This window comes from Choloepus didactylus, chromosome 8, assembly GCF_015220235.1.
Source record: "Choloepus didactylus isolate mChoDid1 chromosome 8, mChoDid1.pri, whole genome shotgun sequence".
Taxonomy (NCBI): Eukaryota; Metazoa; Chordata; class Mammalia; order Pilosa; family Megalonychidae; genus Choloepus; species Choloepus didactylus.
In genome coordinates this window covers 97,335,627-97,349,401 of record NC_051314.1, presented here as the reverse complement: position 1 = coordinate 97,349,401, position 13,775 = coordinate 97,335,627, and the positions used below count along the sequence as shown (strand labels likewise).

The 13,775-nt window shown below is 31.2% G+C and overlaps 1 protein-coding gene across 1 annotated transcript in view; it reads left to right on the top strand.

The window, feature by feature from the left end:
• Window positions 1-300: 300 nt before the first annotated feature.
• Window positions 301-13,775, top strand: part of C8H12orf40 (chromosome 8 C12orf40 homolog) — a gene marked incomplete at its 5' end in the record, with an annotated part of 66,898 nt that continues 53,423 nt past the window's right edge. The window contains 5 exons of the mRNA XM_037847476.1: window positions 301-433; window positions 2,369-2,501; window positions 2,873-2,921; window positions 3,813-4,004; window positions 6,390-6,505. Of these exons, the coding sequence (XP_037703404.1) occupies window positions 301-433; window positions 2,369-2,501; window positions 2,873-2,921; window positions 3,813-4,004; window positions 6,390-6,505 (623 nt within the window). The remainder of the gene's footprint in view (window positions 434-2,368; window positions 2,502-2,872; window positions 2,922-3,812; window positions 4,005-6,389; window positions 6,506-13,775) is intronic.

The window sequence follows — 13,775 nt, the reverse complement described above, 5'->3', positions numbered from 1 at the left end:
TTTCTATTCTTTTGATGCCTGGAAATGACTTTTTGAAAGTTCCTTTTTGAAGATAACTAAGTTTAACAAAAGAATCATTGTACAAAGCTTTGAAATTTAGAGTCTTTAAGCAAACTCTGAATTGTAATGATTGATTTTCATTTACTTTATGTATAAACATATAAAGATGGTATCTGAAAAAACATAAAAATACCAAATCAATGATTAAATAGATTTATTGCTTTTTTATTATTTACTGTTCTGTCTAGCATATGTAACTGCTGAAACAACTTTCTTTATTTTTAATTATTTTAGGAATATTTTGAAAAGAAAAGGTTACAATCAAAAATGAAATTATTGGGAGTTTTATCTCCTGCCAAAAATTCCACTGTCAGCTTAGATCTTCTTAACCTGTATATAGTAAATCAGATATCTTGCAAGAAGGAAATGTCTGGTAAGTCTTTCTAATAACATTTTGTTTTGACTCTAATGTGATAATAATTTTTAGCTTTATAATAAATTTTTAATGTTAGAACTCTACTGATGTAGAGAATAAACTAATTTTCAAACTTGGTTTTCCTCTTAAAATTAAAAGCTTAATTTTTGCTCAAAATCTTTTCTTGCATAGTGGATTTATTTTTATTTTAAGGTATGTGTATGTGTTACTATATATAAAATTAACTTTAAAAAGTAGATTAAACTTACTATAGAGCAATTGTTTCAGTTATTACATTATTCTGTCTAGGCAGTTGGTCATCAATTTTAGCTAAAGAGTAGGGAATAAACATCTTTACTATATTTTGTATTTAGTTAGAGAACTTGTTTTAAAGGAGAAGCTGGAAAGAGTTTTGCCACAATGCATTAGTTTCCTATCTCACAACTTGCATTATTTCTTAAACATTCCTGGGATGTTAATTATAATAGTCTAATATTTAAAAGTAAAGTCCATTTTGGTCTGTACTTAAACTCTTCAAGTAAATAAAAAGTTCATCAGAGTAATTTTTTTGGAAACTTTTTTTTTTTTTTTTAAAGATAAGAGTTCTCTTTCAAGGGAACTTGTGTTTGATGTTTAGTTTTAAAACAAGTGCTAAAATAAGAGTTTAAGAAATAGGAAAATATTTCAAGGAGGGATAGAAATTAATCATAGTATTATTAATTTCTTTTCTTTTCTCTGCGATTTTTGTTTTTCCCTCCACATTTCAACAATTTACACAAGTAAATGTAGGTAACTTTAATAAAGATAAATATATTATTTTAGCTGTAAATCTTTTTGCATTTACCTTTATTTACTTCCTTCCTCCCTCCCTTCCTTCCTTCCTTCCTTCCTTCCTTCCTTCCTTCAATATGTTTATTGATTAGCTATCTTGAGTATTATATTGGATGCTGGGGACAGAATAGAAGCAAGAGTTTATTAATCAGGACTCATGGTTGCAAATTACAGGAATGCAAAAAAAAAAAGAAATATATTTGCTTACTTTACTAAAAGGAAGGCCAATGGTGCAACTGGGCCTCAGAGACAACTTGAATCAGGAACTTGAATGCTACCAGGATTCTGTCTCATATCTGATATTAGCTTCATTTTCTCATCCTGTCTTATTAGTGAGGTTCAAAACATTGTCTCAAGAAACTTTCATTCTCTCATAGTTTTGCCACCAAGGAAAGACTGAGAATTGTTTCTCTTGTTCCAACTTTTAAAATTCCATTAGAAGGATATTGATATGTCCAACTGGTATCAGGTCCCAGTAGTGGAGCAATCACCTATAACCAGAGGGAGGAGACAATATTATTGGTCTATGTAGGGTCAAATGGCTACCCCTCACTCAATTATTTTGTCCAGAGAGGCAATGCTTTATAAGACAATAAAAGGTTCCCCACTAGACCTATATAGTTGTGGTAGGATACTTTCCAAGTACCCTCCTGGAAAGGAAGGTAGGTCAAAGTATTGAAGAGACAAAACAATGTAACTTCTATAAGGAGAAACAAGGTTTCTGCCCCTATTAAGCTTTGAATCTAGTGAAGGAGACAGTTAATCAGGTAAAATAAAGTGTGTTACGTGCTGAAATGGAGAAAATACTTATTGTTATAGGAATATATGGCATAGCACCTGTTACTGCCTCTGGGGTCAGGGAAGTCTTGGAGAAGGAAAGAAGGAAGTAGAGCTATATTAGTAGGACGCTTTTCATGAGACGGATGTGATATGATGATGTAAAAGAGATGTTTTAAATTAGCTGTGATACTCAGTAGTACTGCAGTGAGTTCTAGCATAGAAATAAGTGGTTTTAGGTAAAATTTGTAAGATGCACATTTATTTAATGAACCTGAAAACAGTGTTTTAAAAAGATTCTATTCTTATTTTAAAAATTATTATGATTCATTTTTTTCACTATAGAAAATGTGAGAAAGCCAATCCATGTGAATATGAATAGAGACATAAAAATGCCCCTTCGAAGGCATGATTTAGAACTTCCAGCGTCGCCTCACTATATACCATCTAAACTCTGCCTTGATGAAACAGAAAACAAGTAGGTTTTATATTATTTGGGATTTAAACTGGTCACTATCAATACTGTTTTGTTCTGTGGAAAATGTACAAAGGGCTTATCTAGTTTTTGTTTGGCTGCTAACAGTATTACAAAATTATTAATACTTAAAAATGACCTAATGTCGACACTAAGTACTTTGTGCACATAGTTTGACTTTTCTTATAAAAATATTTATCTCTAGTAAGAATACAAATTTTTATTGTAATATTAGACCCTGGAATGATTTAATTAGACTTCTACATGTTTTTGAGTATTTGTATAGAACAGTACAAATTTTAAATATATCAAAAAGACAGTCAAATTTGTTGCTATCTTTATTTTTAAATGTTGTAATTTTTTTTTCCCATTAGTATACACTGTCAAAGGCCAGGCAGCAAGGAAGAACTTGACTCAGTCCAGGTGAGATTATTTTTTAAAACTAGAATATTGTATTATTTTAACCATTGTGACATGAGATAGGATGAGCTCAAGTTTTGAATATTGGGGAAAGTTAGTAAGCTTTTTTTGTATAATTTTCATAGTCTTTAAAATAATTCTTTTAAAGCTTTTCAGTGTAGGTAACCTGTAACTTAAAAACATCTTAATAGTTTGTTTATGAGAAACATTTTGGATTACTAGTAATGAAGACTAGGCGTATATGTCATTTGATTCTGCTTGTTTCTAATGAGCACAAAGGACTGTTCACATGAGGATTCTTTGGGTTCACATGATTATTGAGAATTCATCTCTTCAAATTTAGTGACTGGATTATTTTATATATATCAGATTATGATGTTCAATTTTCACATTAATCCAAGGATTATTTCTCTTGAAATATAGCAAATTAAATTTTTTAATGAATTAGAAAATGCATTGATTGTGAGTAAAAGCTTGAAATTTGCCTCCTGTGCAATACTCTTAACTATCTTTTCTTTTATTCTTTTTGCCAGAGCTAAATTAGTTCTGAAAAATAAAGGATATCCTTTGGACATCCTTTCCCTTGAGATTGGGGGTTAAAACTCACTCCGTTTTCTTGTCATTAGGAGATAGCTATAGCATGCAGGAAGGGAGGAGCTTGAAGGTAGAGGGGAGGGGATGTTGGAAAGGTTAGATGGAAAGGACATCTTAAATATAATCATAGTCAATAACTTCTCATTTTAATAAATTCTATCAATTACTGAAGACATACCTGTCCTTAGGATTTTTCTTTTGTAACCTGTGGCTTTTTCACTTACTTTAATTTCACTATTTTGACTTTCTTCTCTAGTTTATGTATTTTGGTGATTTAATTGACTGAATCTTCTTTCTTAGTCATCACAAGTCATGGACTCATATAGTATTTTCAAACCTGAGTTCAGCAGAACAGAAAACTGCAGTTTCTGTTCACCATCTTTTTCAGCAGAATTATCTTCTGACAGACATATTCCAAAGCAAAACTTTACTCCTCAAATAGTCCTTTCTAGTCCTTGGAAAGTTGCATATGAAAAAAAGCAGAATGAGCAAGTATATTTGAATCACTAGTTCTTAGCATTTTATATAATTATATTTTTGTGCTTTGCAACTTTTTCTCTTTTTGTCAGTTTTTAAAATGTGAGTTGTGGGTTGTTATAGATATAACCAAATTAGGAGCTAAGTATAATAATTCCTCTTACATGAAAGTACTTTATTCTGTGTATTGTAGAAGATAGTAAATCCAAAAAATGGAATGTTCTAAAAATATCTTTGAAATAATCATTCTTTTAGAAAATTATTGACAGTGCAATAATTGAAAATAATTCAGCATGTTATATGGTAGCTGATGATAGTATAATTGACTGTAAATGATTAGTTGCTGTCATGGTTGCCCAGTATGCAAGATATGAAATGGGTCTTGTGAATAGCAATATGCAATTTCCTTGATGTCACAGCAGTGTTTTAAAGTATGAGGTGAGATGGCTTTATTGTTTTTATTATTTAGCAGATGATAAATGTTTATATGCACTTCAGTTAAAGTTATACAAATATATTTATATAGATAAAAATATACAGAGTTTGATCAATGTGTTCTTTAGAGTAAAAAATTAAAAATCCCAGTATTTTAAATCTGAAATTAGAACATACCAAGAAATCATTTTCTTCTAGATTTATACACAGTGTGAAATGAAATAATTAAAGGTTACTAAAATAATGTATTATAATAATAATGAAGAAAGTGGTTATATAGATGCTATGCCTTATTAATAAGAATACTTTGTTTTGACTATTTTTAACATTCAGTGGTTTTATGCTATATTTATTAATTTATAATATGTATTCATATATTTATAATTTAATCAGATAAGATTAAAATCAGGTTATAATATGTAAGTGTAGAATTAAATTATACTTTTAAATAAATAATATGAACTATAACTATTATAACAATTATATAAACAAAATTATAATTTACTTTATATTGATTTAGTTTATAATTCATAAATAAATTTATAATTTATTCATTCATAATTTAACTTTATTAAAGTGTTTAAAATATGCTTTAATGTTTTTCAGAAAGAGAAAAATAAAGTATTATATTCCAATTATATGCTCTAGCCTTATCAGTTAAGGACAATAATTTTTTAATGATACAGTGAGAAACATTCAATTACTCATTCAGTTTATATTTGGTATGACTAAAATTTGTATTCTAAATCAGCTTATGTCTCATCTTTCCTCTATTAAATAGTTGTAGGATAGAGAATAGAACTCTATAACCTCTACTTAAATAATTTCCTGCTTGACCATAAAAATTAGACTGCAGGTTAGTGATTATCTCCAGAGAGATAAATAATGTTATATCTAATTATGGCAGAAGAGTGAAAAGAGAGCTATTGTCCCATTGATCAGGCATAGTGTCACATAGTGAAGGAACTGCAACGTATTTAATAGCTTATTCTGAAGGGTTTCAAGAAAAGTGAGAAGAATTAAAATGAAATTAGAAAATACAAAATAAATGAGTTGAAAGAATACAGTAGCAAGAAAAAGTGGTTTGCGGCTCACTAGTCTCTAGAGAGCCAATATAAAATATTATGTTCTCTACTTTTTTGATTTGTATGTTTGGTTGTATGTTTCTTGCTTCCAGGGAATGACTCTGTCTCTGTACCTCTGTCACTATCTGTCTTTATGAGGTTGAATTGTCTTATCAGACTTTATTATCAGCTCATTCTAATTTTGGGCTTCTTTTGTTTGTTTTTTAAAAACTTAATCTCTCTTTTTGACTCCCCTTCTTTTTTCCTGACTATTTCTGTCATTTGGACTTCTCATTTTTGTGTTTTGTGTAATGTAAATCATATATACTGCAGAGTTAGTAATAGCTGGATAGGATTAGTATTAGACGTATATAATATCTTAGATTTTTATGGTACCTTCCACATTAACAAATGAATTATCTCATCTGCTTTTTGCCACCATCTTCAGACACTATTCCCATTTGCTCTGAATGATACTGATTTTCAGAAAGATTAAAGTAGTTAAAACTACTTAGTAAGTGGAAGAACTGAGGTAAGTCCAGCTGTTTCCCTGGGACAAACTATTATTTTCTGTCAGAGAATTTAACTTTATTTACTCAAGATCCTGGGCAGGCTGTTTTTTGTTTTTTGTTTTTTTTTTTAATCTTTTATCTCTCAGCAAATGGTTAGCTCTCTGTAGTATCAACTCTGTTATTTTAGCAATCATTCAAATGCTTATATTGCTTTAGTGGTTAGGAAATTAGTTTGTTTTCACTAAGGACTATACTTACTTTCTTTTAGACTAAAAATACATTTTCTGAATATAGATGTAGTCCATGTAAATGACATTTATGTGGTAAAAAATTTAAATTGTGTATATGTTCATTTATTATTTTGGCTGTTTCTTATATTTTTTTTCCAGCCCAGTAATGTTAAATATTCTGATTCGTTGGTTTCCAAATTAAATGAAAGTCAAGATGCTCTCTGTCCATCCTATAAAACAGCACAATTTGGAACATTATTTGAAAGATTAAATAGGTAAGCAAAGATGCTGAAGGAAAGAAAAAAACATTCTTCAGTTATTTTGATTTTTAGTGGAGATAAATATTTTTAGTTAGAAATATATACAGACTTAAGTAAAACTTATAGAGATGATCACTAGCAGTAAAATGTAGCGTTTAATTCAGATTTTTTAAGTATGTTCTAACGGACACATCTACCTTTCATTATTTATTTTAAAAATATTTTGGGACGAGGTGTTTTGCACTTGTTTTCTACCCTCTTTTATTATTTTTTTATTATTTTTTTTTTCGTATCATAAACATGTTGATTTCTTTTTTACAGTTGTGTTGGTTGAACAGGTTCTCACTTTTATTTTCTGAATGTCTGTATATAAACTCTGTTTTATTGTTTTAAAATCCATTAAACTTGTAAAATGAATTTGAATCACCCTTGGTAATCTTGACTCTGTAATCCTATCCCAGTCTTCCCCATTTTAGTAAATGGTACCGTTTTTCACTCATTTACTTAAGCTGCAAGAATAAGAGTTGTTCTTTATTCCTTCCTTTCCTTCACATTCCCAACATACATTTCTTCAGCAGCTTTGTCAATTCTGTCTTCTAAATAAACTTTAAAAAACCTCTACTTTTCCATCACCACAGATTTCTTCCAGGTCTAAGCCATCATTGCCACTGACCTGGAAAATGGTAATAGCCAAATAACAGATTTTTTTATTTCCTCTTTGTCTTGAAGTCCATTTTTTAAACACTTATATTGAAATGTATAATTAATGTGCAACCAGCTGAACTTATTTAAAAAGTACACTTTGACAAGTTTTGGCATTTGTAATAGATAGTGGATATAGTCATGGTCCTCAGTAGTATTTTGGGGCACCTTTGTAATCTCTCCCTCCTGCTGCTTGACATCCATTACTTCTATTCCAGGGCATCCACTGATCTGCCTATATTTTGTCACTATAGATTAGTTTGCATTTTCTAGAATTTTATATAAATGACATGACATAGTATGTTCTCCTTTTTTGTGTGACTCCTTTCACTCACATAATTATTTTGAGATGTTGCCATGTATTCATTTCTTGTTATTGGTGAGCAGTATTCTATTGTATAGACCTAGCACAATTTACGTATTCTCCTGTTGATGGACATTTGCCACTCCCCCCAGTGTTTTGATGTTCCAAATAAAGCTGTTATAAAATTTCATATATGTCTTTGGACATGTTTTCATTTCTCTTGGGTAAATACCTTCAAGTAGAATGAGAGTTGTATGTTTAACTTTTTAAGAAACAACCAAACTCTTTTCCAAAGTGATTTATACCATTTTACATTCCCACCAGCAATGTATGAGAGTTCCAGAAGGAATACTTCCTTGCAAACACTTGGAATAATCAGTCTTTTTAAATTTAAATCATTCTAGGCAGTGTGTAGAGATACTTCATTGTGGTTTTCTTTTTCCTTTTTTTTATAAATTTTTTTTTGTTAGAGAAGCTGTAGGTTTACAGAAAAATTATACATAAAATATAGAGTCCCCACTCCTTTTGTAACAGTTTGAATTAGTGTGGTACCTTTGTTCCAAATGATGAAACAATATTATAATCGTAGTGTTAACTATACTCCATAGTTTACATTAGGGATCACTATGTTTTGTGGTCCTATGTTTTTTAAAAATTTCCCCATTTAATTACATTCAAATATATAATTCAGTGGTGTTAGTTACATTCACAATATTGTGCTACCATCACTGGTATCCATTACAAAATTTTTCCATCACCTCAAATAGAACTTATGTACTAATTAAGCATTATTCTCCTTCCCTATTCCCACTCTGTTCCCTGGTAACCTGTATTCTAGTTTCTAACTCAATTAATTTTGCTTATTCTAATTATTTCATATCATTGAGATCATATAGTATTTCCTTTTGTGCATGATGTCTTCAAGGTTCATCCATGTGATCTCATTTATCATAACTTCATTCCTTTTTACAACTGAATAATATTTCATTGTGTATATGTACCACATTTTGTTTATTCATTCATCTGTTGATGGGCACTTGGCTTGTTTCCATTTTTTTGATAATTGTGAATAATGCCACTGTGAATATTGGTGTACAAATATCTATTTGAGTCCCTCCTTTCAATTCTTTTGGATATATACCTAGAAGTGAATTGCCAGGTCACATGGTAATTCTGTACTTAACTTTCTGAGGAACTATCAGACTGTCTTCTGCAGAAGCTGCACCATTTTACATTCCCACCAACAATGAATGGGTATTCTTATTTCTCTACATCCTCTCCAACACTTGTAATTTTCCATTTTTTAAAATATTAGTCATTCTAGTGGTTGTGAAATGGTATCTCACTGTGGTTTTGATTTGTATTTCCTTAATGGCTAATGATGTTGAGCATCTTTTCATGTGCTTTTGGGCCATTTGTATATCTTCCTTGGAGAAATGTGTATGTCGTCTTTTGCCAGTTTTTAACTGGGTTGTTTTGTTTTTGTTGTCGAGTTGATGGATTTCTTTATATACTCTGGGTATTAAACCCTTATCAGATATATGGTTTCCAAATATTTTCTCCCATTCTTTAGGTTGTCTTTTTACTTTCACTATGAATTCTTTTCATGTACAAAACTTTAATTTTGATAAAGTCCCATTTTTCTATGCTTTCTTTTGTTCCTTATGCCTTTGGTATAAAGTCTAAGAAAACATTGCTTAACACAAAGTCCTGAAGATGCTTCCCTATATTTTCTTCTAGAAGTTTTATAGTTCTGGGTCTTATATTTAGTATGTGATTCATTTTGAATTAATTTTTGTATATAGTATGAGGTACGGGTCCACCTTCATTGTTTTGCATATGGATATATAGTTTTCTCAGCACCATTTGTTGAAAAGACTATTCTTTCCCAAATGAGTGGAATTGGTACCCATGTCAAAAATCAGTTGGCTACATATGTGAGGGTTGATTTCTGAACTCTCAATTTGATTTCTTTCTTCCCCTGTGCCAGAGCCATGTTGTTTTTGATTATTATGGCTTTGTAATAAGTTTTTCTTCCAATCCATGAACATGGAATGTCCTTCCATTTATTTAGGTCTTCTTTGATTTCTTTTAGCTTTTTTTTTTTTTTCTTTTTTGTTTTCCATATAGAAGTTCTTACCTCCTTGGCTATATTTATTCCTAGTTATTTGATTCTTTTAGTTGATATTGTAAAGGGAATGTTTTTCTTGATGTTTTTCTTCAGTTCATTACTAGTATACAGAAACACTATTGAGTTTTTGGCTATTGATATTGTATCCTGCCACTTTGCTGAATTCATTTGTTAGTTTTATTACCTGTGTTGTGGATTTTTCAGGGTTTTCTGAATATAGGATCATGTTATCTGCAATTAAGAAAAATTTTACTTCTTCCTTTCCAATTTAGATGGCTTTTATTTCTTTCTTTTGCCTTGTTGCTCTGGCTAGTACTTCCAGAACAGTGTTGGATAACATTGGTGACAGTGAGCGTCCTTGTCTTTTCCTAATCTTAGAGGGAAAGCTTTCAGTCTTTTACCATTAATTATGATGTTAGCTGTGGGATTTTCATACATGCCCTTTATCATGTTGAAGAAGTTTCCATCTATTCCTAATTTTCTAAGTGTTTTTGTCAAGAAGGAGTGTTGAATTTTGTCAAGTGCCTTTTGTGTGTCAGTTGAAATGATCATGTGGTTTTTCCTTCATTCTATTAATGTGGTGTATACATTAATTGGTTTTCTTATATTTAACCATTCTTGTATACCTGGGGTAAATCTCAGCTGATCATGGAATTTATCCCATGTGCTGTTGGATTTTGATCTGCTAGTATTTTGTTGAGGATTTTTACATCTACATCATAAGAGATATTGGTCTGTAATTTTTTTTTCTTGTGATATCTTTATATGGCTTTGATATGAGGGTGGTATTGGCCTAATAGAACTCCTCTTCAATTTGGTAGTTTGAGCAGGATCGATGTTAATTCTTTTTGGAATGTTTGATAAAATTCAACTGTGGAGCCATTTGGTTCTGGGCTTTTCAGTGTTGGGAAGTTTTTGGTTACTGAATCAACTACAAATTACTGATCTGTTGAGATCCTCTGTTTCTTCTTGAAACTGTAGGTAGTTTGTGTTTTTCTCAGAATTTATCCATTTGATCTAGGTTATCTAATGTGTTGGCATACAGTTATTCATAATATTCTCTTTTAGTCCTTTTTGTTGTTGAGGGATTGGTAGTAATTTCCCCCCTTGCATTTCTGATTTCAGTTGTTTCCTGTCTCTTTCTTCTGTTAGCGTAGCTAAAGATTTCTCAACATTACGGATCTTTACAAAGAACCAACTTTTGGTTTTGTTGATTCTCTATTGCTTACTTTATTCTCTAATTCATTTATCTCTCTTCTAATCTTTTTTATGTCCTTCTTTCTCTTTGCTTAGGGTTTAGTTTGCTCTTTTTTCCTAGGTCCTCCAATTTCAAGATTAGGTCTCTTGATTTGGGATCTTTCTTCTCATATAATCTAAGCATTTAGTGCTATAAATATCCCTCTCAGCACTGCCTTGCTGCATCCCCTAAGTTTTTGTATGTTACATTTTCATTTTCATTTGCCTCAAGATATTTCCTTGTTTCTCTTGTGATTTCTTGTTTGACCAATTGGTTTTGTAAGAGTACATTGTTTAATTTCCACATATTTATCAATTTTCCATTTCTCCCACTGTTATTGATTTTTAGCTCCATTCCATTGTTGTTGGAGTAGATACATTGTATGATTTCATTATATTTTAACTTACTGAGACTTTTTTGTGACCTAACATATGAATATGTCCTGGAGAATGATCCATGTGCACTAGAGAAGAATGTGTATTCTGTTGCTGTTGAGTGAAGTGTTCTCTATATCTCTATTAAGTCTAGTTGGTTTGTAGTATTATTCAAGTCTTGCATTTCTTTATTGATATTCTATCTAGATGTTCTATCCAATATTGAAAATGGGGTCTTGAAGCCTCCTACTATTAATGTCAATCTGCTATTTCCTTCTTCCAATCTGTTAATATTTGCTTCATATATTTTGAGGCTCTGCTGTTAGGTGTATATATATGTATATATCTATGTATAATTGCTGTGTCTTCTTGTTGAATCGACCCTTTTATCAATATACAGTTAGCTTCTTTGTCCCTCATAACTGTTTTTTACTTACAGTATATTTTATCTGATACTAGTATAGCTATTCCTGTTCTCTTTTGGTTACTATATGCATAGCATATTTTTTCCCATCCTTTCTCTTTCAACCTACTTCTCTGACTTTTGACTGGAGACTTTAATTTACTATTAAAATAACTACTTATAATGTAGGACTTTCTTATGCCATTTTGCTATTTTGTCTTTGTAAGTCTTAAACCTTTTTTGCTCCTTAATTCTTCTCTTAATGCCTACTTTCTTATTTATTTTTTCTGTAGTACTATTGAGAGTTCCTCCTTATTTCTTTCTAAATATATTTTTCATATATTTTCTTTGTGGTTGCCATGGGGTTAAAATTTAACATCCTAAATCTATAATAATCATATTTGACTGGATACAAACTTAACTTCAATAACATAGGCATACACTGTTCCTATACCCCTGTTTTGCCCCAGCTTTTATTTGTACTTGTTACAAATTATATCTTTGAACATTGCATATCCAAAACCATAGATTTATCATTACATTTTATGCATTTGCATTTTAGCACCTGTAAGAAGTAAGAAGTGGTGTGACATAGCAAAAAATGCAATGCACTAGTAACAGCATTTACAGTTACTCATATAGTTACCTGTATTTGATGTCTTTATTTCTTCATGCTGCTCCAATCCACTCTCTAGTGTTCTTTCCTTTCAGTATGAAGAACTCCCTTTAGCATTGCTTGTAGGGCAGGTCTAGTGGTAATGAACTCTCTCAGCTTTTGCTTATCTGGTAGTGTCTTAATCGCTCCCTTATTTTTTTTTATTTTTTAAAGTTTATTTATCAAAATATTAAAACAAGCAACAAAAGACATACATTTCAAACAAACCAAAGCAAAGGATTAAGAAAAACAGAAAACCTAAAATAACTACTTTGCTTCCAACATGTTCCTACCATACCCCAAGAAAATTAATAAACCCTATCCAAACAAAGGAATAAGAAAAACAAATAATCTACTGAAGGACAATTTGCTTTTTTCCAAGTTTCTGCTGTTACAAATGATGGTACAGTGAACTCCCTGGGTTGAAAGTGGGTACATTGCAGATTTCAGTAAATAATGTATAAATGCCCTCCATTTCCCCAGAGGGTTCATGACCTTTTCCTCCACCTAATAAAAATATAACAGTCTTTTACAGTTTTACCTAACTGATAGACCAAATGTTATTTTTTTTTAAATAAATCCAAAGCTTTAGGAACAGTTGCAGAAACAATACTAACCCCATACACAGAATTCCATCATACCCTAACCCCCTCCCCCGATAGCCCAATCCACCAACTTTAACATGCTGTCACATCGCTGTTTCTTTCCCTCCCTCCCTCCCTCCCTATCTATCATGCATCATCTGTTGCTCTGTCTTCTGAACATATGAGAGCTAGCTGCACACATCCTTGAACATACACTGTAATTCACTTACACACTTCCCATGAACAAGAACATTCTTTTATGCAATCCCATTAAGCACAACTAAGAAGTACAAGAGATTCAACAATGATACAGAGCTTACATTCTATATTTCCTCTACCTTATGTCTCAACTGTGTCCCTTTGAGCCACTTGTCCTCTATCATCCAATCCCATCCAAGTTCATCCTTGGCATTCAGTCGTCATCTATTTAGCCTGTCTTTTTTTTTTTTTTTTTTTTTTTTTTTTCAGTTGTGGAAACATATATACAGCCTAAATCTTCCCATTTCACCCCCTCCCTAGCCTTCCATTAGTGGGATTAATCACATTTAGAATGTTGTAATGCTCTTTCCCACCATCCATTACTAGAAATTTCCCTTCACCTCAAACAGCAACCCTACATTCCTTTCTTAACTCCCCATTGCCCCTTCCCCCATTTCTCTTAACCCAAACTCTACATTTCATCTCTATGCTTATATTCTCTGATAATTTCTTTGTGTTTGCTGTAGGGGTTGAAATTAACCTCTTAAATCCATTTCAGTCTTGTTTTTCTTTGGTACCACCTTCACTTCAATAGGACACGTAAACTATGTTCCTATACTCTTCCATTCTCCAACCTTTATATAGTTGTCTAAAATTACATATTTTACATTGAGTTCAAAACCACTGATTTGTCATT